Source organism: Chanos chanos, chromosome 2, assembly GCF_902362185.1.
Source record: "Chanos chanos chromosome 2, fChaCha1.1, whole genome shotgun sequence".
Lineage (NCBI taxonomy): Eukaryota > Metazoa > Chordata > Actinopteri > Gonorynchiformes > Chanidae > Chanos > Chanos chanos.
In genome coordinates this window covers 24799209-24826720 of record NC_044496.1, presented here as the reverse complement: position 1 = coordinate 24826720, position 27512 = coordinate 24799209, and the positions used below count along the sequence as shown (strand labels likewise).

The 27512-nt window shown below is 39.2% G+C and overlaps 2 protein-coding genes across 2 annotated transcripts in view; one reads left to right on the top strand and one right to left on the bottom strand.

The window, feature by feature from the left end:
- LOC115804680 (transmembrane protein 255B) overlaps positions 1–17330 on the top strand; it is a 36055-nt gene extending 18725 nt beyond the window's left edge. The window contains exons 3-8 of the mRNA XM_030765188.1: positions 9995–10084; positions 11855–11935; positions 12321–12406; positions 12689–12848; positions 15939–16091; positions 17220–17330. Coding sequence (XP_030621048.1) covers positions 9995–10084; positions 11855–11935; positions 12321–12406; positions 12689–12848; positions 15939–16091; positions 17220–17330 — 681 coding nt within the window. The remainder of the gene's footprint in view (positions 1–9994; positions 10085–11854; positions 11936–12320; positions 12407–12688; positions 12849–15938; positions 16092–17219) is intronic.
- A 4884-nt stretch (positions 17331–22214) lies between these two features.
- LOC115804679 (vitamin K-dependent protein S-like) lies at positions 22215–26908 on the bottom strand. The gene is made up of 8 exons (XM_030765187.1): positions 26828–26908; positions 26497–26612; positions 24903–25092; positions 24440–24601; positions 23816–23981; positions 23220–23374; positions 22560–22776; positions 22215–22354 (listed from the first exon to the last, which is right to left on the bottom strand). The coding sequence occupies exons 1-8, from the start codon at positions 26906–26908 to the stop codon at positions 22215–22217; spliced, it is 1227 nt and encodes a 408-aa protein (XP_030621047.1).
- Between the last annotated feature and the right edge of the window lie 604 nt (positions 26909–27512).

Here is a 27512-nt window from a genome sequence, read left to right as displayed (position 1 = left end):
AGAGGAAACACCACATAGAATGAATAACGTTAAATGTTAAAATGTGTAAAATATTAAAAAACGTATACAATGAGCCCTTGTGAAGCGATCAGAAATAGTGAGGAAAACAATAAAAATGAGCTATTCCTGGTGAAGAGCTGATCCCTGTGTTACTGTTCGTGCTTTCTGGGTTTGATCCAGTCTTGGTGGCGCCTGTGTAGCCATAACCCAGCAGGACAGGAACGTAATTCCATGCTTATCTTGAAATCACATGTTTTTAAATTATGTGGATGCCGGTTCAGTGTTTAGTCAGTCATATATTGTCAGATGGTCCAGCAACACGTCATGCTGTGATCAAAGGGATTCCCTTTTTGATAATCTTTACAGATGATCAGTGCCAGTTTTGTCTTGGGCCATTGTGTGAAGATTCAGTTGGGTATTGGCGCTGAAATTTTGTTTGCTGATAAGTTGTCAGTCTATTGTGAAGTTTCTCGCAAATTGTGAGTCCCGTCATTCTAATTGAGGCAATGAATGCATATCCTACAGGAAATAAGACCTTTTGGATGTACTGCGGGGCTGACCGTATCTAAGGACCACAGCCTTAGTCTGCTGTCAACAACAGTATGTGATAATGTGGTGACTGATTTGCTGTTATAGTTTTTTCCACCAAAGTCTTGTTAAGTGTGAAGAGGATCTCATCTGCTGCATTCCCCACTGCATTGCACTGTGTCTTTCCAAGAGCTAATTTGGACATCAGTCTCATTCTTACAAGCTCTCACAGATCTAATGCTATGCATTGATAAAGATCTCAAAAACCTACAGCTTGACTGTGCTCCATTATGGAGCTGCAGATCCGCAGTTTTACGCCTAACAGCAGTTTACACCAGGGGTTAGAGGCCAGTGGCATTCAGCGCATATGCTGAAACTCTATGATTATGGTTAGTGTTAGAATTAGATGATCGGCCATTAGCCTGAAACTGCTGGTGTGAAACTGCTGGCGTAAAACTGCAGCTCTGTGGCTCTGCAGTCAGACCTCTCATATATTTCATTTTCAAATCCTACATTTAGATTTAACATTTAACATTTAACATTTACATTTATATTTACATATAACATTTACTTTTGACATTTATATATTATTTCATAATTTTTCTTTAATGCAGATCATTACTCTTGGAAAAGGAATTACAATATTCTACATGAATTTCTCTTTAAATGTCTGAAAAAGTGACAGCTGAAAACTGTAGTGCATTTTTTTTACATTTGACAGTGCTAAATGTACAAAAACTGAGCAGGAAAAACCGAAGGTGCAACTTTTTACAAACGGCGCCCCATACTCCATGCCCACTGAGTAGGAAGACTGTCCTGCCACTATGTCCTCTTGTCAGCCTATTGCCTGGCCCTCAAACCATTCAGTTGGATACCTGCAGCTAATGACTACTGGTTACCTTTTACCTTTTAGCTAATGGCTATCAGTTACGTTTGGTTACCTTTAAGTGACACTTTCAAGCCAGCTGGTACATGGAGAGAGTCAATCGCAGTCTTAAAATGGTCTCAGGGCTCAATTAGCCTCAGGATGTGCTTTTCATTGAAGCTCTCAGACCTTGTTGGACTACAAAACAGTACCAATACAGTGGTCTCTCCTGCCAAGCTCATTCTTGTCCAAGAATTAGAATTACTCTTGCACAAAACTTGGTTCTTATGCTGCACCCACCAGCAACAGATGTCAATGTAATACTCCAGGGAAAGGGATGAAAAGCTGAGGAGAAGACCAAGAAAAGAAAATGAGCATGGTTTCTTTTTATTTGGGAGAGGGATATGGTCCGGATGCAGTGGCCTCACTGCAAACAAAACCTCAGGCCTTCTGGGCGGCACCCTGCCAAGTTCAAAGGCTGTTGATGTGTCTTCGGTGGCATGCGCCATGTCTTGGTCGATAATGTCTCCTCAGACTTTGAAGCCAATATCATCTTAGTCACTCTTCCTCATGAAGCATCTGGTTGAGCTTCAACTGAATCTTTACTTTCTGAAAGAAAATGTTATAAACAACGTAGATGTTACTGTCAGCTTTTAAAAATAGCATTTGGTATTACTTTAGTATTATTCTTCATTTTTGGTTTGCAGGTACTAAGAAAATGAAGTAAAGGAACATTTTTCGGTAGGAACATAGCAACTTTATTCAAACATCACCAATAAGATTTGTGAATTTAAAACCCTAAACTTAGGGTTTGTGATTTTGACGTGTAAACAAACACTTGGAACTTAAGACCTCTCTATTATTGCTTAAGACTTGACTCAGGACTCAATGAGAAAAACTGGAGACTTTAACATGAAAAACTGACTTCTATTAGTTTTCCAGCATGTGTCTGTGCAAAACGTACAGGTCCTCGTCGGTCAGTATATTTCTGCAAGGTCTTAAGCCATATCTTGAGCCACTGGGGTCAAAGGAGATGACCTTTGGGGTACCTTCCATTACAGGCCAAGTAGTTACATATTGAGGAGGGAGGATTCCCCTGTTCACCTACTTTAATAACTTTACCTGTATGCCATAAGTCAAAAACTCCAGTGTCTCTTCCATGTCCATGTCATGGATCAGAGGGAATTGTACTTCAAAGAATTTTTTATTACTTACTTTAATATAATAGGATCATAAAATTAATGAGTCAAAAATAAAGAAAACAGAGTTACATCTGTGGTTAAAATTTTCAATAACTACCTGTTTGAGTAATTTCTACATATTTATAATGTAAACACATTACAGCCATTCATTACATTTTATTCTACATAGCCCATATTGTTCCTATGAGTAGACCTCATACATGATTAAAAATCTAGTCAGGGAATAATTTATTAAGGGCTTGTTAATCTCCTTGTTAGAATTTACACATGTTCACAGGGTAGTTATATTTTTCTGTACATATTTGCAGGCCTTGGCAACATGATTGTAGTCAATTACATTAAGCATCTGTTACAGCTTTGAGTTCCTTAAAACCCCGCATAATAATTTATTGGTCACTGTCACTGAAGTAGTCTGATCTGGGCTATTCCGCAATTGTGGTTACAAATGCTGTCATTCACTTTTATAGTGCTGAAATGATTGTTAAACAATCTCATACGTCTGATACATCTGATACATTCTTAAATATTTAATCATATTTTTAGCCGCCATATCATCACAACCTTGAATTTTGGTTCTTTTAAGAAAACATTTGTGCATGAATCAGAATCAGTTAGTCTGGGGTGTGTCTGGGCACATGGCATTTTGGCAGCATGTGACAACTAGTGGGAAGCAATGAGCAGTAAGGTCTAAGGTCTCACAGGGTCCCAGGGAGTCACCCGGTATCCTATGAAATTCGGGTATGAATCAAGATGATTTCAAGCTTTGAATATGTGGAAAAATACTTTCAGTGATGCATTCATGGCAGTGATCAGATAACAATTAAATTCTTTGGCAGGTTTTGCAGCTGGTGTGCCCTTGTGCAAGGTCTTTGAACTCTGTGCCTTTTACCATGTAAATGTGGTTGGTTATGTGGTAAAAGAGCCATCGTAATGGCCTTTTGATTGAGACAGCTATGATTCGATTATCTGGAGAAGTGGAACTGGAGCTGATTAGGTCCTTTGGAATCAATGCACTAATTTTCATTTTTGTAAACATTCCATCTGGATTAGATGTTTTAAGCAACTGAAAATCATCTGAAGAGATTATTTTTTTGGCTAACTTGTACTTAGTTTTGGCCCTGAATATCATACTCCTATCACCAAGATATAAAATTGCCTGATTTATTTCTTAGCTGCTGTCTTTTTTGACTTGATCAATCTACTATGTTCTGGTGTGAGATTCTGCTTGTTCGAATTGGAATGCTTGAATATTTCCAGTAGTCCAGGAAATGTTAATAACTTATCGTTATCAGGAGTGGTCAGAGCTATTAAATGTAATGAAAGACTGACAGAGAGCCTCAGAGAATGACAAATGGACTAGCAAACAGCTAGTTAGCTAAATACATATATACATACATGGATTCATAGAGTGATGAAATGATTCATTTGTTGGTGTTTGACCACTCTTTATCACAAAACTTCATTCTTTGGAAAGAATTGACTGACAGCAGTCTGGAGGTACTGCGACTATTGAGGTTTGGACTTTGTTTAGGCTTGCTCCTTACTTTCCAGTACTTTGACTTTCTGTTTGTATGTTTTTGTTATGCTGAAAAATCTCTGAAACTTACATTGGAGTTTCAGCTTTCTTTTGCAGAGGCCATCAGGTTTTCATTTTCTCCTCTATCTTGAAGAGAGTGCCTGCTGCAGGCCCCTGTGGCTGCTGAAGAGAAACAGACCATAAATATGATGCACTACGCCTCATAGAAAGAGACTGGTACCCCTTGGATAATGTTCTACACAGTCACAGAAATGTGTCTTTTTAGACATTTTTACCATAGAAGCTAGATTTCAGATGTTAATATGTGAATTTTTAAATGTTTATGGAGCTTCTTTTTTTATTTCAATTTATATAGATTATGATGATCATTTTAAACACAGTAGTTTTGGTAACTTTTTTTTTTTCATTATTATGGAGGTTTCCAGAGTCAGGTCTCACAGCACATTTGACAACATAAATAATTCCTTAGGGAGAGTGAATAATGCCATATACTGGGCTGAGTTACTATAATGCAGAGTCAATACAGTGGTGTTACACAAAGCTGAATAAAAAGTACATAATCACTTAAATAAATATAATACCTTTGTAAAGATGCTAAGTGTGGCATGAAAAAAAAGGGGTGGTGGGGAAACTATACGAGGGACATTAAGTAATTAAACACATTCGCGTAATTAAATACATGCAGTTGAAATTTTTATTAACTATTGAGAGTTACTATGGTTAACTTGTGTTGCATGGAAATAATTTCTCCTTAACATCAGACTTCATTTCCTCTGTCTTGAGTACCTACAAAACATCCTGCCTTTCTGACAATGGAGTGGTTGATTTCTTTCCCACAGTGAGTGTGCATAGTGATGAGTTTGGCTGACAGAGTGGTGAGAGTTACAGGGACTGATTGATGGAGTAATCAGTGGGATATTTACTAAAAATGCAAAAATGAAGCAATCAGCGGATTGGGATCAATTACATGTTAGAGGATGTTACCAAAACTTTTGAATTCCCCCCTTGGAATTCAAAATCTAATCTAGGACAGTACCAGAAAGAGTGCAACAATACAGCTGGCTTTATTTGGCAATTAATATATTTTGAATCAAAACCAAGTGTATATAGCCCAGAGTAGCTCTCAGCCAGCAAGTTATGCCTTAAACTGGGTGATGTTCTGTTTAAAGTCAATTAAGGAAGTTTGTACTCTAGTAACATGACAGCCACAAGATAGAACTTAGATAGAACTTTGGTAAATTGCCCTTTTCCATCGGCTGTGTAAATAAAGCAAAGGTAACATCAATACATATTGATCAGCTTTAACTGAGTTAAATATTTTCTAATCTCTAATCACCCGGTAATGGAGGGAGGAAACAGTACATTTTGAGTCATGGGTGCAGGTGAGGAGACACTTTGATTTTTTTTTAAAGTTACGGACACTTGGTGTCAAAATTTTGGTGGTCTGTCTCTGACTGTAAGTTTGTTCTTTACCTTGGTTGATATTATCAAGAGAATAAAGAATATTTGTCTTTTTAATGGTCTTCTCTAACACATATGCATTATATTTATGGGTTTTGTTAAATATAAAGTAACATTTCTTTAAAACCATAAATTATTTGAGATAAGATTTTGTAAAATACTGAAAAGGCTTGTTTGATGCATTAAACCTGTAAACCTGGCTGACTAAAGAGTTATATAAACACATATTGCTTTCAGTGCACAAACATTTGCTTCAATCACTGTGGCTTGAGCCAGAAATCCATCCATCTAATATCATATTAATTCTTCCTCAAAAACATCCTGATGGTAAAACAAAGTAGATTTCATTCTATGATTTTTTTTTAAAATTATCTCATGTTTGTGTGTGTACGTGTACGTGCGTGCGTGCGTGTGTGTGTGTGTGTGTGAGAGAGAGAGAGAGAGAGAGAGAGAGAGAGTAAATATACTCCTGGTTCACCTGCTTTGAACAGGTCCTCACACCCTCTCATACTCAGGGGAATGGCAGCCTAGGAAAACTGATTTTCTCTGCTTTTCTGGTCATGTGTCACTGTTAATATTTGGAAGCTGTTTTTATTTGTCTCTTAAATGTGTTAAAAGGTTGCAAATGCTTTAATAAAGCTCTTGTGAGGGTGAAGTAGGAGAGAGAGAATGTAAGTAATGAGGATAGAAGGGTTTTATTACAAACACACACACACACACACGTTACCTGATCAGTTCTAGTACAGGTCTGTTAGGATCTGCAGTTTGCGTATATAGAGATCCATTAGACATCCAGTTTGAAAAGCCTTGAAAACATGTAGTGTTTTTAAACACAGACAACAGGTGATCTATATAACTGGAAGCTTTCTCTGAGTGAATTAACAACATCACTGGAACACAAGAACAGGAATTTTCAGAAGCATGTCTAACAATGGTATGACTTCCATGAACATCCAGTGACTACATCTTGAAATTCAAGAATGTTTTCTTGAATCATGTCCATATCATAAGTCATATCACAGCACAGAGTTTGAAGTCCAAGTTGCTTCATTGACCATCAACGTTACAATTCATCAGCCACCATATGCAGAGTACTGAATGGTTTTAAATGGTCTTAGGTGGTACATCCACTTAGATAACGACTGAATCAAAACAGTGACTGATGTTGAACCTGTAAGCAATAAATGGGTTGTTTTCACACCTGATTTATTTCTGTTGTACTCTTCCCACTGCATGTCAGGTCTTACCAACACCAAAACACAATCTTGGCTTCTAACAGCAGTGTTAATGATGAAAACCGGCCAGGCTGCAGAGGGCGTTTTCATCGAGGAGTGGACAGACATGCAGAATGAGAGAGAGATAGGCAGAGAATGCAGGGAATCACAAAAAGTTCATATAAGGCAATATTTTGCCTGTTATTGTATAATAAATTTGCCATAAATTCGACTCCAGATCTGAAGTTTGAAGGATGCTTGTTATGTATGTCAATTGCAATGCTAAATTCAGTGGTATCTCATTCTACTGTGACCTCAGTCCAATGTTAACTTAAGCAGTGGTGTCCCAGAGGAAAAGATCTTTGACTGTTCCAACTCCAGTATGCAAAAGAAAAAAAGGATGAACAGAGTTTAGTAAATACCTCATTTTTTAGGTTACAACTCTTCTTCTCTTTCTTTTTTTGGCATAATGTCTGGACCACCATTATTTTTGCTTTTTATTTATTTGGCAAAACAGTCCATACTAACTACAAATGGTTCGTGAGCCACAAGCTCATAAGCTTTCATTTAAAATGAAAAGGGGATTTTGTATTTTTTTGGTCAAGATCCATCACAACTCAGGCTTATCTCCTCCACTCACCAGTGCAGACAACTTTATTTGGCTTAGCTTACAAATGAGAGGATGTTTGAAATGATATATCATTGCAATTTAAGTTCTAAATGAAGAATGTGTGCTTAGTTTGGGTTACAGTGCAGTACAGTGTGTAGTTTCGCTTAAAGGTTTGAATGGCATACAACATAACATACAAGTAAAGTATATGCTGCTGAATCCATATTTCACTTAAAGACTAAAGGGATATTGCATATTGTGCCGTCAAACTTACATGACTTTTCAAGCACCACCAATGCAATGGTTTAGATCAGACATTTTTGACGAGCATTGCAGTGGTTTGATCAAAGTTTCACTGGGTTTGTTATGTCAAGGTATTTCCACTGGCATCAGTTTGAGAGCTAGATTAAATTATTCTTTTTTTTCTTAACTTGCTCATGCATCTGGTTATTCTCAGACACACCTACTTTTATAATGAATTGACAAAGCACATAAATGCCAACTTAAGTCAACTTCATATGTGCTTTTTTGCATTTATTAGGAGCATTTACTGGGGTAAGAGAGTGTTCTTTGATTTGTTAGATATTTTCTTAGCAATTTTTTTTTTGTACTGTTTGTAGATCAAAAAGAGTAGTCGCATCTTTAAACTAAGCTGGCAATGAAAACACAAATTTTCCTTCCTTGAAGTTGTCTTAACTCTCTTCCTCACACTAATTCTCAGCTCTCAGGAACATCTGGTTTGAGGGACAGATTCTACTGGAAACAGTCTGAACAAACTTCTGAAAAAACCCAAAACAAAACAAAAGAAGAGCAGAGTGCATGCAAAAGTGGGATGAGCCTTTATAGCCGGCCCCCAGTTCCTTGTCTTGTACACAACATATTTGCAGTCTCTTCCCATAAAAATCACCCACTAAGTCTTTACCCACTAAACTAATAGCCCCAATTCTCTCTACTGGTCTCCTCTCTTCTGATTCTTTTCTGTCATATCCTATTTTATTATAGCTCATCTGCCCAACGCTACCCTCTTTTTCTTCTCACCATTGCAGCATTTTGATCTTAGAATTTCAAGACATCCTCTTGCAGAGCTTTTTTTTCAGCTCGTTGGCAAGATTTCCACCTGAGAGAACCCAACAAGGCAAGGCATCAGGTTGATGTAAAATTTGTCTGTAATATTTTTTATTCTTCATTTTGACTTGAACTTAGAATTTCGAAACAACCTGTTGCATAGCCTTTTTCCCCCCACTGTATTCAGCTTGTTGGTGAGAGTTTTGCCTGAGAAAACGTACCTGCCCACAGGCTCCAAAAAGGCACAGCATCATGTTGCTGTAAAATTTGTCCGTCTTGTGTTTTTTTTTCCCACTATATGTAACTTTCTATCTTTTTCCCTTTACCCCATTATCTGTTTTTACTTTCGTGTTCTTTCTCTTGTTCTACTTTCTGCTCTTGCTTTCCCTATCCCTCCGTGCTTTATTTCTGCCCCTCTCTTTGCTCCTTTTGCTCTCCTGTTGTGTCCTTGTGAATTTTTTGTGTGGATGGGGTCATCCACGCTTGGCAGTGTTTTGTGTGATGTGTTTAGATGAGGCATGTCCCTATAGAGATCACGTTGCAGGTCTAAACAAATGCAATGTGACACTTTGTTGAATCACTTCAACAATTTATATCAAATTTATTACAAATCCCAAAGCCAGACAACTTTTATAGGGCCTCAGATGACCACATGTAAAGCCATAGCCTTTGGATAAGGATGGAATGTGTTTGAACTCACATGTGTGAACGTGTTAGAGAGAGAGAGAGAGAGAGAGAAGGAAACTCTTGTGCATGATGTCTGGTTGTATATGACTGTGGAATAATTTGATTTACTGAAATAGTTTACAGCGTGTACATTAAAAGATTAATGTACACCAATAGTCATAACATAAATAGTAATAAAATGGGCTTTAAGAGAGATAGGAAGAGAGTGCATAAGGTTTTTCTGAGACCATCAAAAAGAACTTCGCCAACATAATTTAAGGACACTGACATTAACTAATGTAAAGCTCTGTTTAAAGTGGATGTAAAAAGACTTAAAAAGAGAGGACTGAAAAAATAGCTGTCTAAATACTTTACATGGTGTAAAACCTAATAACAGGATCAGAGCATGATCTGTTTTTTTTTTTTTTTTTTAGACCTCTACCCTGTGTTTTAACCTGGTTGCTTTCAGGTGTAATCTGTTCACATGTGGACATAGTCTTGAGAGGTGCATGTGAGAACACTCCTGGAGATATAAAGCTACCCCTGACACTGTTTGGTTAAATGGGTCCCTGTTGGCATAGCTCTATCCTAATTTGATCCCGTTTTTTTTTTTTGTAATGAGTAGCAGTTGATTGAACAGTGCAGCTGACTGGCTGCAGTGTCATCACACCTGAATCTAAAGGCAGAGTGGAAACTCTGCAATGCCATACTCTCAAGGACCACAAGCTTAGTAGTAGACCTGGCTCACCACAACGATATGATTATCATTATGGCTTACATGACATGCATATGAATGACATGTAGGTTCTCTCACTAGAGAGGTAATTGATTTTCTTCTTTGTTCAGCTTGTTGCAGCCATCGTGTTCCTGAGCTTCGGGATCGTGGCCAGTTTCCTGTGTCTGGTGGTGGACGGCGTCTTTATCCTGCTCAACATTGTGAGTGTGAGACTGATTTACTTTGTCATGGCTTTGCCAGGAATGTGACCTTTTATTTGACTTTAGTCAGTCATAAGACTTTGCAGTTCATCTGATATCTGGCACTGGTAAACTCTCTCATGTCTGATATTGCATTTCAAATATGTTTGTATTTAGGCAGTGGATTTTGGCCTCTTCAACTTTAATGGGTATACATGCTTTTAAAGAAAACTTTGAGAATCTTTGGGAATTAGTGAGAAAGAGAGAGAGAGAGAAATCGTGAAGTGAGAGAGCTTATGTATTTTGTGTCTCCTGGCACTGTGATGTGTTTGTGTAAAAGTTCTGGAAGCTGACCTGCCTTTCAAAGCGGCACGTACTCAGCTGCTTGGTGTGGGTCGGCCCGGCCCAAGGGACGGGAGTGGTGCCTAGAACCACAGGGTCTGGGTCAGCAAAATGGAGTGTTCTCCCACTGCTCAGCCATTTGATCCCCACACTCGTGTACTCTAGAGGACAGGGTCTGTCGGATGTGGAAAAGGAAGCAACGTGTGTGCATGTCTGTGTGTGTTATTGTGTTACAATTTGCATTTCAGTACCTGATGTCAAATGGACTATCAAGACTAACTTTAAATTGCTGGTTTAAAAAAAGAAAAGAAAAGACATTTTTTCTGTAATTTTACAAATATTAGAGTTTGTCACTATTATGGCACATTCATCAGAGTGAAACTGTTTTGAAAAGAACCTCTAAAACATCCATTGATGGTAAGCTATAGCTGTGTTGGAAATGAGTGTTGGGGAAGGAAAGGTGGTCCAATGGCTCTCTGAATACCGAAACTACATAAAAGGGATCTGTTTAGGGTTTATGTTATAGCTTTCAGAACTGAAAATTCAATAAGTATCTCACCCTGATATCCCATACATTACACATTCTCTTTCTAGCAGTGAGATATCAGGTGTATTATGTGACATAAATTTATTTTAAGAACAAGTTAAAGTTACACCTTTGTGTCACTAAAGGGGATTGATCTGAAATTTGTTTGTCAAGCTTAGTTTTGTTCCTTACTTTACTATGCTATTTACAATAAAGATTTATTTCTTTGACCTGGCCTTAAATGCTGGCTGAACAAAAGCAGCATTGGCTGCGAATGGTCTTTCCTCCATTACGTAGACAGGCTCTCTGGGCAGTAGCTTTCCCGCTCTGATGTTTGCGCCAGCTGGTTGATGCTGAAGTCAAAGAGTGATTGTCTCAGGCTGCAGCTCACCTCTCTAACCACCTGAAGTGGAAAACTCATGCCTACTATGCCAACTATTAAACTCTCAAATGTTTTTTTTATATGCTTGGGAGTGTTAATGACATCAAATGTAATTTGCCCCTTAACACCAATTTAAGTGTAAAGGGTCTGAACTGACTATTTTTGTGCCAGTAATGTGATGTTGATAACTTAGTTTTACAACAGGGTGGAGATTTGAAAGTGGAGCATAAACCTCTGTCGACTAATTGATACACTAGAGGGGGGTGATCAAATTTTTGGCTCGTTGAGCTGAAAATACATACAGGAGTGTTGATCTATGGGACTCATTAAAAAGCATTGTGAGACAGCTTTGCCTTGCAGGTTACACTTTGAGCAGCCATGCACCAGAAAGTATGGCCCAAGACAGCTTATGTACTTATCAAAACCATCAAGCCTCTAAAACGTTTTTCTAGAATTTTGCTCTGCTCTGCTCTCTCTCTCTTTCTCTCTCTCTCTCTCTCTCTCTCTCTCTCTCTCTCTCTTTCTCTCTCTCTCTCTCCAGGATATTCGTCCTCTGAAAGCTGGGAGATGCCAGTTCTACACCAGTGGTAACAGTTATATTTATGAAAACTATTATGCCTCGGTGAGTCTATGGCATTTCTGTGCACGGTTGGCCACACAGTTGTGTGACAGATGATATTTGCGTTGGCTAACTATGTGAAACTGTCATTTTGTGTCTTTTTAAGATGCCATGCAGGAATAGCAGCTGTTAGCAGTCCAGCGTGCTTTATAAAATGATTTGTTTTGGTAAAAAAAAAAAAACATGTAAATTGATGGCCATTCTTTGGTCTCAACACAACCTGTTAATGTTGGTACTCAGATACATGCCGGAAAAGTTGCTTTTTTTTAAGCACAGTGATGGATGCTGAAAAATCTTTAAAACAGTAAAAATGGCAGTGTATTGTGAGGGTGTGTGTGCATGTGAGTGTGTGTGTGTGTGTGTCTTTAAGCCTGGTTCTGTGTGGTAGGTGCCGTGTCAGGGCCTGGTGGAGTCCTGCAGTATGAAGGTTCGCAGTGGGACTTGCTACTGCTGTGATTTATACAACTGTGCTAAGTGAGAGTCTCAGGATGCATAACATGCTTGCACAGCCCTTACAACACATACGTACACGTACCCGCACACTAACACTAACATATTAATGGGTTTCCCTCTATCTGCAAATTCCTCTACGTGTTTTATCACAATCGATCAAATCCTGTCATTCCCACAGTATCAGTGTTGCATCATTCCAATAAATGTGTTGTGTAGATTTTATGGCTTGTCAACACAACATGCAGTGAACGGAGCCAGTCGGGCGTTACTTATTATGATTGCAGTGTGATTGTCGTCTTACAGTGGGGGTTACCTGAATAACTACTACGAGTTTGTCGGAGTTCGGAGCTGCCAGGAGGTCCTCTCTCTATACGTGTTCATCTGGTTGCTCACCTCACTCAATCTGTTCGCGTTTGTTCTGGCAATCCTCACCACAGCCGTTCTGGGAAGCATCAAGGACCTGGTGAGAAAAAAAGGGAGCAATACAGATAGAGAGACAAAGGGAGATGACTAATGCTGTTAGAAACTTTCAACATTGCATTCTGATTATGTTTTGTGTCAAGCATTTCAGTTAATGCCATCCATCAAATGACTTGGGCACAGAGTGAGAGCCAAGAGAGACACATGGCCAAGTCAGTGATGTACTAGAGCTTAGTGGAGCTTTGCAGATACACCACTTTAGTGCCAAAATTTAGAGTGATACATCATATTTCCTACTGTAGACATATGGTTGAAAGATGTGTAGATGTGTCTCTGATGGTAAAGCTAGCTGAACCACTGTGCAGGCTATGTGTGTGTGTGTGTGTGTGTGTGAGTGTATGGAAGCGCTCCATACATATGTGTGAGCATTGACAGGGTTTGCTTATGTATAAATATGTGAATGAGAGAGAGAGAGAAAGAGAGAGAAAGAGAAAGAGAGTGGTAATGATGTGTTCAGAATGTTTTTATGATGGGATACTGCGGACTGTTGTAAAATGTATCTCCTTACAGGGTTTACAAGACCCAAAATTCCCTTGCCTAGTTTAACACCACTTTCCAGTGCCTTGTGAAAATGCCTCTCATTCTTTGTGTTAGTCTTTCTTTTTCATTGAAAGGGAGGGTAAGGAGGATGGGAGAAGAAAGAAAATTGCCTACATGTAAATCAGTCAAATACTTAATAACCTAATACGTTGATATTGGAATGTGGTTGAGAGAGGGGAGAGGTTGTGCAAAGCCTGTGTTTGTGGTGTTTGGCTTGTCCTGTTTCAGAGCAGGACTGGACTCTTATGATAGTAAACCATTGTCATTTTCAAAGTCCGTTTCCTGCCAGCAGGCAGCATTATGCTAATTTTAGACAAGTTTCTATGCCAGTCCAGCTCAAAATACAACTGAAGCTATGTGAAGGCAAGTACAGATAGGGAACTTATGCTGCTGACTGTAGCCTTAACCAGCATACACTTATTGCAGCTCCTGCAGGGATCTGATTGTAAGTCGCTTTGGCTAAAAGCGTCTGCTAAATGCTAAATTGTAAATTGTAATCTTTTACTGCAGCATGTGTGCAGTGTGTATCAGTCTACACTGTGTTTAGTTAACTTTAGGCAATTACAGTGCTGTGGGATTTTAAATATATGCATGACATACAGGGACTGACAACAACAGGTGTAATTGTTATTCTTGAACCAGTTGTATATTAACTATGAACAGTTATTTTTCATGTAGGAATAAAGGTATGACTAGTGTCTGCTTTACAGTAGCTCCCAAACTATTTTTTCAATAACAGGTCATTACTGTTTAGGTTTATGAAGTTAAGACACAGCATCCATAAAGAGGATGATGGTCACTCTACAGCAGGCCTCGAGTAACACTTATGTTAATATGTAAGACCCACACTGTCTCATAACCTTTGCAAAGCATATTTAAGCATTAGAAAACCATGAATGAAAGCTCGAATAGTCTATGATTTAACAATAGGCTGATGAGGGTGGACAGCAAAGCAAGCACTGAATACAAAGTCATCTAAAAGACTGTGATGATTGGTTGACATGCTAATATGCCATTAAGAAGCTACACAGGTACAACTAGTTGTGCTTTCCATCCTCAACCCGCTTCAAAACCTATTGCAGGGAGAGAATGACGATGTAACTGTAGTGAACCCAATCACCGAGGGTGTCACTTTCACTGAACTTTTGATAACGGGTGGTTTAGGCAAGGCAAAATCAAACAAAGTATGATAGCCTACCTATAAAGAAGGGGAAGATAGCTAATTAATGGCTGACAGGGTGTGGGGTAAGTTGTAACTCCCCTTTTAAAAGTTTGAAACCCTTTAAAACATCTTTATCACCCTTAACATACAACTAAAAGAACGATCTAAAGTTATCTGTATATTGCATCAGCTTGCATGCAATGCACAATACAGTTTAGCACACAGACCACACAACAGGGGATGTTTCGTGAGGATTCAAACTGCAGAATTTTCACAGATCATTTTAATGTACCAATTACCTGAATTTGGAGACAGAACAAAGGGCACAATCATTGATAGATTAAAACCATCTGTGGATATAGCAAATGATGCAATAGTTTGCATAGAACACAAAATGAAGAGACCAAACCCCGGCCACTATTTGAGAATTTACGGTATTTGCTGTTCTGAGAGTTTTAGTAAACAACAGTTGTGCACTTCCCTCTTTTTGTTCTTTTTGTTTTCCTACTATAAACATCTCTAAATGTCACTTTGGATGAAACACAGTCATGTGTTTCTTGTCCTGGCAGAAACAACTTAATAAACATAATAGCTACATTACTTTAGGAACTAGTGGTTTGTTGGAAGTGGGGAGTGGCAGAGAGGGAGGAAAGATGAGGGTGGTATGGGGGCAAGGAAGAATGACTAGACACTTAGGGATTGTTTTTGGATAACTTATTTATTGTTTTCGGGGTGCCTTTTAACGCCAATTTTTCAACGGCTCCCATTTGCACACATTCCACATCAAGCTACCACATCATACTTCTGCATTTCTGGTCAGGCTGATTAACGTAATCCGACTAATATGATAAAGATGACTGGTTTAGCCTGGAGTGTGTGTCTGTGCATGTGTGCGAGAGGGAGACAGAGTGACAGTTCATCATTTCCCCTGTCAGTATAGATTAGTGATAGGAGGCTTAGGGTTGGTGGGACGGGATACACTATGGTCAGAAGACATGAAGAATAGGACCACACATATTGCAAACATACAGAGGTCAGCAAAGTGTGCTGCGTGTTTTAGAGTGGAGTTAGAACCAGTTTACCACAAACATTTTCAGAATGCATGTCATTCCCAAACCACAAAAGAGCAGAGATTTGGGAGATATATGTTCATTCATGCTGTGATGGAAGACTGTCCCCTAATTTAGCTCACATTCATCAACATATATATCTGTAAATGTTAGCCGTTTTATAGCAAGTATTCCAGTCACTACATACAAGATGGGACCTTTTTTTTTTTTTTTTTTTTCCCTGAGTAAAACAGTCATCCTCAGTTCTTCATTTCATCTCTCCACACATTCAGACAAGTTTTTGCTCTGTTTAATTTTGCAGAAGAGCTGCACTCCTGATGTTTCCTCATGGGGGGGGTTTCCTCCATCTCTTGTGTCCAGTGAGGGTGAGAACATCTCAACTGGCAGGGTTCCATCTCCCACTGCCCCCATGCTAATGGACCACAACACACACGCAGGACCTGAACTCTATCCAGTAAGTCTCCACACACACATACATATGCATGCACACACACATACATACATACATACATACATGCATACAAACATAGGCCTACATGCATACATGCATGCGCAAATAGGGACTGAGCTGCATCCAGGTAAACACCGCACACAAAGGATTTGAGCTTTATCTAGTCAGCCTCCACACACACACGCACACGCACACACACACACACACACACACACACACACACACACACACACACACACACTGCAAACATGTCTGCATTTTATTTAATCACCTGCCCTGTATTGCTGTATGAATTGTAGACAAAGAGATGCAAACATCACAAGCATCATGGACCAAGGGACAGGTTCTCTCAGGACCCTGATCTCTCGCTACCCCGTGACCCTTGGGAAGCACATCCCCTTTCTGAAGTCCTGTTAGTCTTGGAACCAACATCGCAAAAAATTCCTCTGGCTAGCCATCAACACAAACACAATCCCTAAAGCATTTGATATTCCAAAAGATGCATAATGTGTCAACAAATACTCAGTGAAAATGTATTTGATGTAAAAGCAGAGAGAAACAAATGAATGATTGTGCTTAGTGAACTGTTTCTGCTTAGTGCTGGTTGGTAGCTTTGTTGGACTTTGCTGGTCTTTCACCATGCATCATATTGTTGTGTCCAACATGTGGTACATCATCTTACCTCTTTCAGATGTCTTACTGTAGAATTTTAAAACATGTAACTGTTTAGTATGTGGTAAACGGAGCGTTAAAGCCATAAACACTAGACTTGATCCTAGTAGTGGGCTGTCCAATACGGTGCCTGAACACATTTCACAACCGACTGTCTCATGCTCATTTGTCATCTATTAAAAGCCAGATGTGTGACTCAGCACAGGATGTGAGAACATGCTGCCAGATTTAACTTAGCAGAACCAAGAAAACTGAGGGTGCAATAGATTAAAGGAATGGTCCAGACAAAGGAAATGCCTGACAACAATTTGTTGTTGTTTCTTTTTTGACGCTTGTGGCATTCGTTATAATGCATAGGTTTATGGGAACAAATGGATGAGGACAGCCATACACATGTCAATTTTTTTTTTCTCTCTTTCATGATATTGCTTCTCTTCTATCATTTGTATTTTCTCCCAGAGGGCCTCACTGTATTTTACAGCAGCTGCAGGAGCGAGTGCTTCCCAGCCCTGTCCATCACAGATGTCCAACGCAAACTCCAATCCTCCTGCCTTTGCCCCTCTCTACTAATAAGGTTACCCTATAACTTCCAAGGCCTCACAGCCTGACACCTCTGATGACACCGGCCTGACACACGGAGGTCAGGAATACCTTTTCCCTAATGTCTCATGGCTTTCTCATCTGAAGTTCTTGTCGCTTTCACAACCACTTCATTTGGAAGCCTGATCCTAGAAAATGGATCTAATGCTGTCAAGAATAATGTAACATAGATGAAAACATTAAAGCCCAACCCTACTGTCATTACGCAGTGCCAGAAATGCTTTTCATCGGCACCTAGAGTGGTCCAGATCCTGATCATAGCGATTGATGGGTGAATAAGTAAATTCCAGTAGATTCTCCTTGGTCTTGCCTGTCTGTTCTGAATGTCAGATTATCTGGAAATTGTTATTATTGTGATTTGATTGGAGGTTTCCACTGACACAGTAAAAAGTATGATATTTGGTGCAAGTTTGTACACCTGTGTCAAAAAACATTTTGGGAGCACAATTTTGTGTACCATTTAGAGCAGTTTCATACACGTAATGTAAATGTTTGTATATGAAGTGTAAATATATTTCTTCATAATGGTGAATTATTTTTTATCAATTTGTATGTTTTATATGGCATCCAGTTGTAATAGAAAAATGATGGGGGGTTTTTTGTTTTTTTTTTATCAAGAAAAATCTTTTCCTACATGTTACATTTTTTTCATATTATCTTTAGGATTATGTTCTTTTATTAAAAAAAGTATATAAAAATATACTAAACAATAAACAATATCAATTAAGCATATGCATATTTATCTTGGCTATTATCTGTGTCATGACTCTAGTGTTTTCCATAACTTAATAAGCAAATTTAATTGTTCTGCATATATACTATATGTGAAGGGAATTCAAGCCAAAAATCATCATTTATTATGAACAGCTAACTTCAGTCAGGAATACTGGGTTAGGTTTATTAACCAACTCTTTATCTTACAGTTTACATAAGTGTGATGCATTGAAGTTCCTCATTGTTTGCGTGATTTTTTAAAAACATTTTGTATGAAGTTTAAAAAATGATGTTCAGATAATTAAATAATTCTTATCACATTTAGAAACTACACCCCCCCCCTCACCGCAAAGCTCCTGTTTGTTATGTTTCATGACTTGGCTATGAATTTGTTAAATATTTATTAACGGCCATTGATTTTATTAAACATATTAGTATATCTAGTTTATTTGTATGAGTGTGTTTACCAAAGCTTTAAACAGAATATTATGTTTGTAATAGCATGTCTGCCGTGTTGCTTGATTGAGGCTTTTCTCAAAAGAAGTCATTCTGTCTGTAGAGCTGAGAAAATATTTTCAAAATGGAAAATTCAAAAATTCCTGTACAAAACCTACCTTTGATAAAATTGAATTAAAGCTGAAAAACAGATTCATGTCTAGTCAGATGACATCTATTGGTCAGTTAGGACAAACATTGTGGTGGCATTATCAGCCGTAACTGCATGCCATTTGATTACAAACCATGACCTATGCAAGCATGCCAGGACTATATTAAGTCACTAAATCATTTCCAGTGTTGTGCTACTCTAAAACAGCATGAGGTGCAGTTTTGCCTTACTCTTAACACTGCAGTGTTTACTCCCACAGAATGACTCTAAGAAGACAGAGAGAATCTCCACTTTTCAGTATTGTTTCACATGCATGTATCTTCCAACATGCAAATTTCAATCATTTCTGGTCCTTATGTGCATTGCACTTAATATGGATGGTTTGACTTGAGAAACAAAAAAGAACAAAAAGGAAAATATAGCCAGCATGACCTCTTCTTTTTCAAGGTTCAACAGTATATATGGAGTTTAGGTTAAGGTTTCCGGTAATGCTTTGGTACTAGTGGTTTTCACTGGCTTGATTTCATTATTTTGTTTGAACAGATGCACTTGACTGGTTCTTCCTTCTTAAATGTTTGATCTTAAACACTATAAAGGTTACTCATAATATGAGCAGATGAACATTTCATTCAAAAATTTATAACTTTTTTTGTTATATAATAACCATTCTGAAAAAAAAGGACTAGTTACTGATAGTATGAGGAACATCGGGACTGGTTTGGACAGAGCAATAAGGCAGACAGCTGTGATATCATTCAGCTGGCGATTCAAACATTCAGTGTGCTTCTCCAAATATTGATACCACCAGGTCATGACTTTCCTCCTCAGTCTGTCTAGACACATTGTTTCATTCTGTAATACATATTTCTCTGTTATAAAACACAGTCCTATTCATAAGAATGGTAAGAGAAAAGCGTGAGGGTGAATGAACAGCGCTTTCCCCTCCCTCAGTATGTACACGGCTGTAAGGCACCTAACCCCCAGCTGCTCCCCGGGCACTGCGGCTGTGTGCCGGGTGTGTGTGTGTGTGTGTGCTCACTGCCCCTTGTGTGTGTGTGCTCATTGCTCACTGCTCTTAGTGTGTGTGTGTGTGTGTGTGTGTGTGTGTGTGTGTGTGTGTGTGTGTGTGCACACGTGTTTGTGTGTGTGTGTGTGTGTGTGTGTGTGTGTGCACGTGCGTGTGTGTGTGCACGTGCGTGTTCACCACTCTCTTGGATGGGGTAAAATGCAGAAGTCAAATTCCCCCATTGTGGGACTAATAAATGGATTAAACTTAAACTTAATTTATGAACTGCAGCTTAGTATTTTTTTCAAATGTTTAAGTTGCACTTGAAAAAAAAAATCGTGGATTTATAAATACGTGATATTATAAATATGTGATTTATAACTATGGCAATATGTGTCCTCAAATGTTTGGAGATAATCTTACTCATTTGGGTTCGCTCCGTTTTAGCCTATTCAAAAGTAAAGTCTGTTTGCAGAAAACTGCATAATCTATATAACATCTCAGTTTTGAAGGTACAGTGATAAACAGTGTCTACAAAAACAGATAAGTCTGTCTGTCAGACTATTCTGAAAACAGCAGCATTGATAAGTTACGAGTATTTTACAACGGAAAATGAAACAATTGATTTTGTTAATCTGTTTATTGATGTACTCAGTTGTATACATAAAATGAGTATGTTTTGTGAGTATATTGATTTATTGTTACTTATTTGTCAACAGAAATACAGAATCTATCAGGAATAGTTCTACATTGTAATCTTTGTAAGCATCAAAGGTTGGAAAGCTTTGATTGAAAGGATCTTCCTGGCTTCAGAATATTGAAATAAAGTTAATAACATGGCTTTCTTTCACACTTGACCTTCTTTCCTAACTTCCTATGTCTGTGTGTGTGTATGTGTTTTGGTTGGTGTAAGCCAAAAAATTTCTCTTCTGTTTTGAAAGATGGGGACAGTCTTGCAGATAGAGCCAAACAGTATTCACTGTTTAACTGGGACTCTCTCTCCTACCCCCCCACAACGTAGAGGCAGAGGAAAATGGGCTTCTCTATTTTGGATTGTTTTGTTTTCTATCTGTCATAACAGTGATCTGAGAGCACATGTAGGCTTAAAGCTCAAAAGAAAAAAAACAAAACAAACTGTATAAACATCAGTTGGACTGGTGGAGCTAGGAGTTTTATATGAGCGCATGCCAGAGTTACTATTCTGCCCCTAGTTATAGTGTCTAATCAAATAAACTGATGAAAGAGAGCAGGCCAGGAATGAGGACAGATGGGAAAAAATGGTGAATATCCGACACCACGTTCGTTCACTATCATTGCTTTTGTTCTCAATTTAAGAAGGGTTCTGGAACATCTCAGATGATCATCTGGATCATCACTCCATACTGAATCAGAGTGGATTTGATCATGATGAATTTTTTTATTGCACTCTGTGGGACACTGTGATTTGTGAGGGGGAGGCTGTGTTTTTATTCCAGTCAGTTTTATGAAGGTAATTCAGACATGCTCCACACGCCCCTTTTGACATTTAGGATACATGGACTCTCTATTGATGAGTGCGCCTGGAACTACATTTTGTAGGAGAAGGTTGAAATGTTCTCAAATTGTTTTAAAAATGAATTTTAATTTGATAAAAATTTCATTTTATAATTTTTAACTTTGCTGAATGATTAATTGAATGCTAAATTACAGGGGAGTAAGAGAGATCATGTTATGTCAAGTGAGGGAAGCAAACAGACTTCTGAGTGGTGAAAATACCTCCTATTCATTCTTGGATCTTTCACATCCTAACTACACTGTCAGGACTTGTTTTGCAATAATGATTCACTTGTGCACATTAGCTCTTACATAATAAATAATTTATGTTCATCAGAGTCAAAGTGTCATATTAAAGTTCACTGCCAAATGCCGTCTGCCCTCCTTAGAATGATACTGTACCAAAAACATCACTAAACTTTGCCCCTCATTAACTGAATAAGTCATATGAAACTCTCTTCAAAAGATCTTCCAGTAAGTGGTTTACATACTGTTATCCAGACATTGTGAGAGTTTTTTTTTTAACTGAAAAAAAAAACTATACACACACACACACACACATATATAGTATACGTGTAAGGTATTTAAAGACTGGTGCCGGTAATTTTCAGAGGTCTCAGAAGGCGTGCTTTGCTTTGCTAATTAGATCTTATAAAGCTCACTCAGCATTTGGGTTAATGTTGGTAGGATAATGCTGAAGGCCACCACAAGGACCATAAGCTTGTAAACCATTCTATAGCTCAGTTGTATAGCTTCAGTTACAGGCTTGTAAACTTTGCCTCAGTATAACATAGATGAACAGCAGTCTATTAAATAGTAACTCATACAGCCTTGTGAAGTGTATCTGTGGCCACTCTGAGCTACAGTAAATACATCATATAATTCTTATTGCTTAAAGATTTCTTTAATATAGCCCAAGTGAAAAAAAGGCCATTTTGTTGGCTTTATGACGCTGTGCACACTACATTTTTAAAATTGGCTAGTGTGATGTTTCTTACTTCCCGTCTCTGATGTCGAGGGAGGCGGGACAGCTGTGAGAGTGGATGTCCCCAAGTCGCGATGAGGCCTGGTCCAGATCCACGTGCACGCCCTGCACTTTCACCTGCATGCAGCCATGCAGGGACGAGCTGCCATCTGCATATACACACCCACAAATTAGACTTTTACTTCCCCATAGTCATACAGTGAGGCTGAATAGTCGTATATAGACAGGAAAGCAGTTTATCCATGCATATATATACAAAATAGAGAGAGAGAGAGAGAGAGAGAGAGAGAGAGAGAGAGAGAGATGGGTGTATATATAAATGGTAGCAATGGGATCTCAGAGTGGGTGAAACACCTGGCTCTCCACCCAGATACACCATACTCCCAGACTGGCTCCAGACACTCTTCAGCTCCTGAAAATCTTCCTCCTTCAGTGTCATCATCACTGGCTTTTCATTCAACACCATCACCACCTGCCCTGCTCCCACCTCCAGCTGGAGGACCAGAACTCCACCACTACACGTAGTCGGGGGAAAGCTTAGCTCCTTAGCTTGGTGATGCAGTACAATCTCCTGCAGGGCACATAAGGACAAACTCTAAACACAACGTCAGCATCTAAAGGCAGAAAAACATGCAGAATATCATCAGAGCCCAAACTAAAATAAGTTAATTTAATTGTTTTCCATGACATGATCACAGAACAGCTCCATGGTAAGTTTAATTTATTTCACAGATTTTTGTTTTCATGACATCACTACTGATTCATGTTCAGATGACATGTTTCTCGGAGTGATTCAACTGGGAGAACACTCTCTCATGAGGTCGTCTGGCATTCCTATGTTCCTGTAGATGCCAACACAGATGTGTGACAGCAGGGTTTTTGAGAACGACCAACTGAGTCACTGAATATGACTTTGAGGAGGTTGTTGGCACAGTGCTTGGTCAGTACTGGAGCTATTTCTCTCTCTCTCCTTGTGTGCGTTTGTGTGTGTGTGTGTGTGTGTATGCGCCTCACCCATGTTGGTCTGTGAAGAGACAGTGAGATGACTCTGGTGCCATCTGAATCCACCACAGTGAAGAGAGTTCCTGAGTCAGAGACAGGTCTGAGGGCCAGTTCCACAGATAGTCTCCAGCTCGATCCATCTGCTAACCAGGATGCATTCCACAGCACTGTGGGGAGGACAGACAGCGTCCACCAAAACCTCTACACTCCTTTTTTTAATAGAGTGCTCTCTGACACACAGATACTTCATCCCCAGTCTATCAACATATTTCCTCTGTTATACCTGCAAGGCACTTGAATGGAGTCACCATGATCTTGACGATTAACTCTGGCTGAGGTACATGTGTTGGCACTGTACTGGGACAAATTTCAGCATGACTTTACGGCTGAGGGGGGGGGAATAATAGTTCATATATCTTTACTAATTTATTAATGTTATTAGTTTTCTCTAATTTTTTAATCCCCCTTCTAATCTGACATTATTTATTGGGGTAAGTGTATTTATTAGAAGTAATAACTGAGGAGAGCTCTTCCCAGTCCATGTACAGGACTTCTGGTTCCGCTCATTTTACAGTTGAGTCTGATTCAGGGGTGAAGCGTCAACTTACTGAGAGGACTAAAGCCTACAGAGCCATTGCCAGGGAAATAGGCTCCAGGGGCAATGTCAACCCAGCAACGCTGTGAGGGAGATTCCTGCAAGGTCCGCAGCAGAACACTGGAGTCCTGCTTCACCCAGTCCCACCTTCGCATACAACCGTCTAACATGGGGTTCAGCTGAGAGAGACGGAGAGAGAGACGGAGAGAGAGAGAAAAGGAGTTGGAGACAGAGGGATGTGTGATGATTCATTTTAAGATAAAACAGTGAAAAACAGTGCAACATGCTGTGCTCGGTGTGGAGCGTTACTTTAAGCATGGGGAGAAAAGGCAGAGAGAGAGAGGGAGAAAGACAGAGAGAGAGCTGTAGCACTGCTGTGAACATTATTATCATTATTCTTGCTGTAGGAGAAAACAAGACTTATTATGTTAACATACTGGGGCACGGATAATAGCAGGTTCTCTGTGATTCTTTTTGCTGTCTTCATCCATTATGATGTAGCACTGCTATTTCAACGTTTTTACTGCTATTTTTACTCAACACACACACACATGCACACACACACGCACACACACATGCTCAACCCATCCCTTCACATTTTTCTTTCAGTTCATTCTACCTCCTCTCCAACACTCACCCCGAGCAAGGCCCCGCTGCCTGAAATGCTGTTACCAATGACGATTCGGAGCAGTCCGTTACTGCCCTCTGCCCTCTGACTCTCCTGTGACTGTTTGACTATGACACCAGGATGTCCATCCACACTGACGGACACGGCACCCTCCAGCTTTTTCACCATAATCTGTACAGACAGCACACTCATGTGACATGGTCAACAGAAAACACAAATAGAGAAGAGGTGGTACACTAGGTAACTTAGCTCTAACATCCACTTTACTAGAAAAGATGTGAATTTCTGATATCATTTGGTTATGTCCTCTGGTGATAGAGTAAGAAAAGGACAAGGTCTTGAAGAACTGCTCTCAGAATTGGACCAGAGATCTAAGATTGGGAGAGAACAATGGAATCTAAGTAGTTTTGTTAATGATGATGAGAATAAAACAGTAGAATCACGTGGCCTTCAGTAAAACTGTGCCCATCACCTTCTTCCACTGCCCATCACTAATGAACGGTCCATCACTGATGAGGACACCTCCATCCCCAGTGCTGGTTTGAACGCTCAGGTGACCTTTGACCACAGCCAGCAGGAAGAAGTTCTGCTGACCCCCAATATCTCCGAAAAATATTATTCCCTCAGGATCAAGAGTGCGCAGCTCAAATTCAGAATCAAAGCTAAAGAATGTAGTAAAGAGGAGAAGATTACCAACCCCCCCCCCAAACAAACAGAGGATTAGATTAAGCTTAAATTCTCAAGTCTAGTTTGAGCCAAAGCAACTGGCATGATGAATATTTCAATGGCATGCTGAAGTGAATGAATTGACCTGAGAATTCAGCCTCCTGAAACTGCAAGGCTGAAGGTAAAACTAAAGATCAATTTTTATTTAGGATTTTTGTAAACTAACAACAACAGCAATAATAATATTAATAACACTTTTTTTATAGAGCCTGCCTGATAAAATGTAACTTAATCCATTTCACACACAATCATAAAAAAATACCAAAAACAACAGGTAATGAAAACATTGCAAACGAAGAACATTAAAAGTGAAGAAATGCTGATAAAATCCATTAAAGCAAAGGTGAGTTTAAGCGTAAGAAAATATACTCAAGAAAATACGTTATATTGAAACAATAAAAACATGTTTTACGGGTATTTTAAAATGATGAACAGCTGGAGAAAGGTTATCGTTCTACATGCGTTCAGGCCGCATGTGCCTCCCCACTCTATGTGCAGTAACATGAGCACTTCTAAGAGACCAGCATGAGCTGGCCCTTGAAAATGTTTGGGCTTTTTATTATTAAAGAGTTCACTTTTACAACACAGACGCAACACAGTGTAATGATTCACAGTGCAGGTGTGATGTGCACCTCTTTTTGTTTTTTATTTTTTATTTTAGTTCAAACATGTACAGCAGTATTTTTGACAGCTTACGTATGATCATCAAATTTCAGGTTAGATAACCGGAAAGAAAAGTATAGGCCTCAAGAGAAAAACTGACAAGTGACCGAATAAGCATCTCTACCTTGGCGTTAGAAATAGTCATTTTTTGTAAGTAAACAGAGAGAAAAGAGGAGCATACACCGAGACAAAAGAGGAGCAGACATGGAGAGAACAAGGGTGCAGACAAGGCGAGAAAAGGGGAGCGTACACACACACACACACACACAAACACACAAACACACATACACACACACACACACAAACATATTGTCCAGGATAGAGCCATGTAGCACTCTCCTCACAATACTATCACTTTCTGTGAAGAATCGCCTTTAATCATTAATAATTTGTTTAACAAACATCTGCTTCAAAATACTTCAGCACAAACATCACAAACAATCTGTTGTGTCAAAATTGGCTTTCAAAACAGCTTTGACAGCTTTGTCATGACTGCTCTTAGAACATCTATTATCCTAACTGACGGAGTCTTTCTGTTGTTGTTTGCACAAATGTATGGTTTGAAATGTATAGATATGTTTAAAGAGAACCACTGGACTGCAGATATACTCCATCTAAGCTGGACAGTGAATATTATGTAAGGTAACCATTAATCTATGTGGAGTAATGTTCTATACCTGATTAATTCAGAGACTTCATACTGCAGAATCGGCAAACCTCCTGACGAGCTGTTTCCCATGTAGAGCAGATGAGCCGATCTGGAGTCATCAAATGTGTGGCATCTAATTGAATCCTTTTGGTGTGGGCACACAGGTGAGACAGAAATCCCAGTTAGAAATGGCTTTTACATCTCCACTGGATGGCTCCCTCCATTCTCAGTTACCTTCAAACGTATGTGAAGAGTCTATGCATTGTCGGTGCAAAGTGCAATGCGTATTTTGGTGTTGTGTGAGCATGAGTGTGTGTGACTATCTATGTGTGTATGTAGGTAGGTAACCAGCTCCTTACTTTGTGCTGTCTTAAAGTTGCTCCAGAAACAGTCTTTCCGAGCTCCAACATCAGAAAAGCCAAGTACAGTTTAAAAGCCATCATTAACTTTGTCTTCATTGCAGCCTCAGCTTTATATGGCTCTTCCAGCACGGAGTAGACACTGTAAGGTCTGGTTCTGGGGCAGAGTCAGGCATTGTGTAAACCCTGGGAGAGAAAAGGCCTTGAGAAATCTTTTCTTTCCCCCCACATGTTTCACAAACTTGGTGGCGACAGACATAACAGCAGATAAGTCCTGAGAGGCAGTGCCCAGACTCCCAGAGAAAAAGATCTGCCACGTGCCAAGTAAAAGACATGACCTTATCAAACCTAAGAGTTCAACCCATGAGTTCTACCCTGCAGTACCACCCTGGCATGGACATGGGGCAGGAGTATACACAAAACATTGCACATAGGAAAAAAAAAAGAGAGAGAGAGAGAGAGAGAGAGAGAGAGAGAGAGTAGTGGAGCAGCTGTTGTGGTGGGAAATTGGAAAGTCTGTTTAGATATCAAACTAAGATCCATTCAAACATTCCCAATAGTGGTATAAGGCGCTTGGCTGTTGGCATGAAAAGTGGCGTGCATACATAGTGTGGTGTCAAAGCCATCAAATTTGACTTCTTAGTAATAAATATTCAGCAGTAAACTTTGGCTAGTCAGCCCAAGT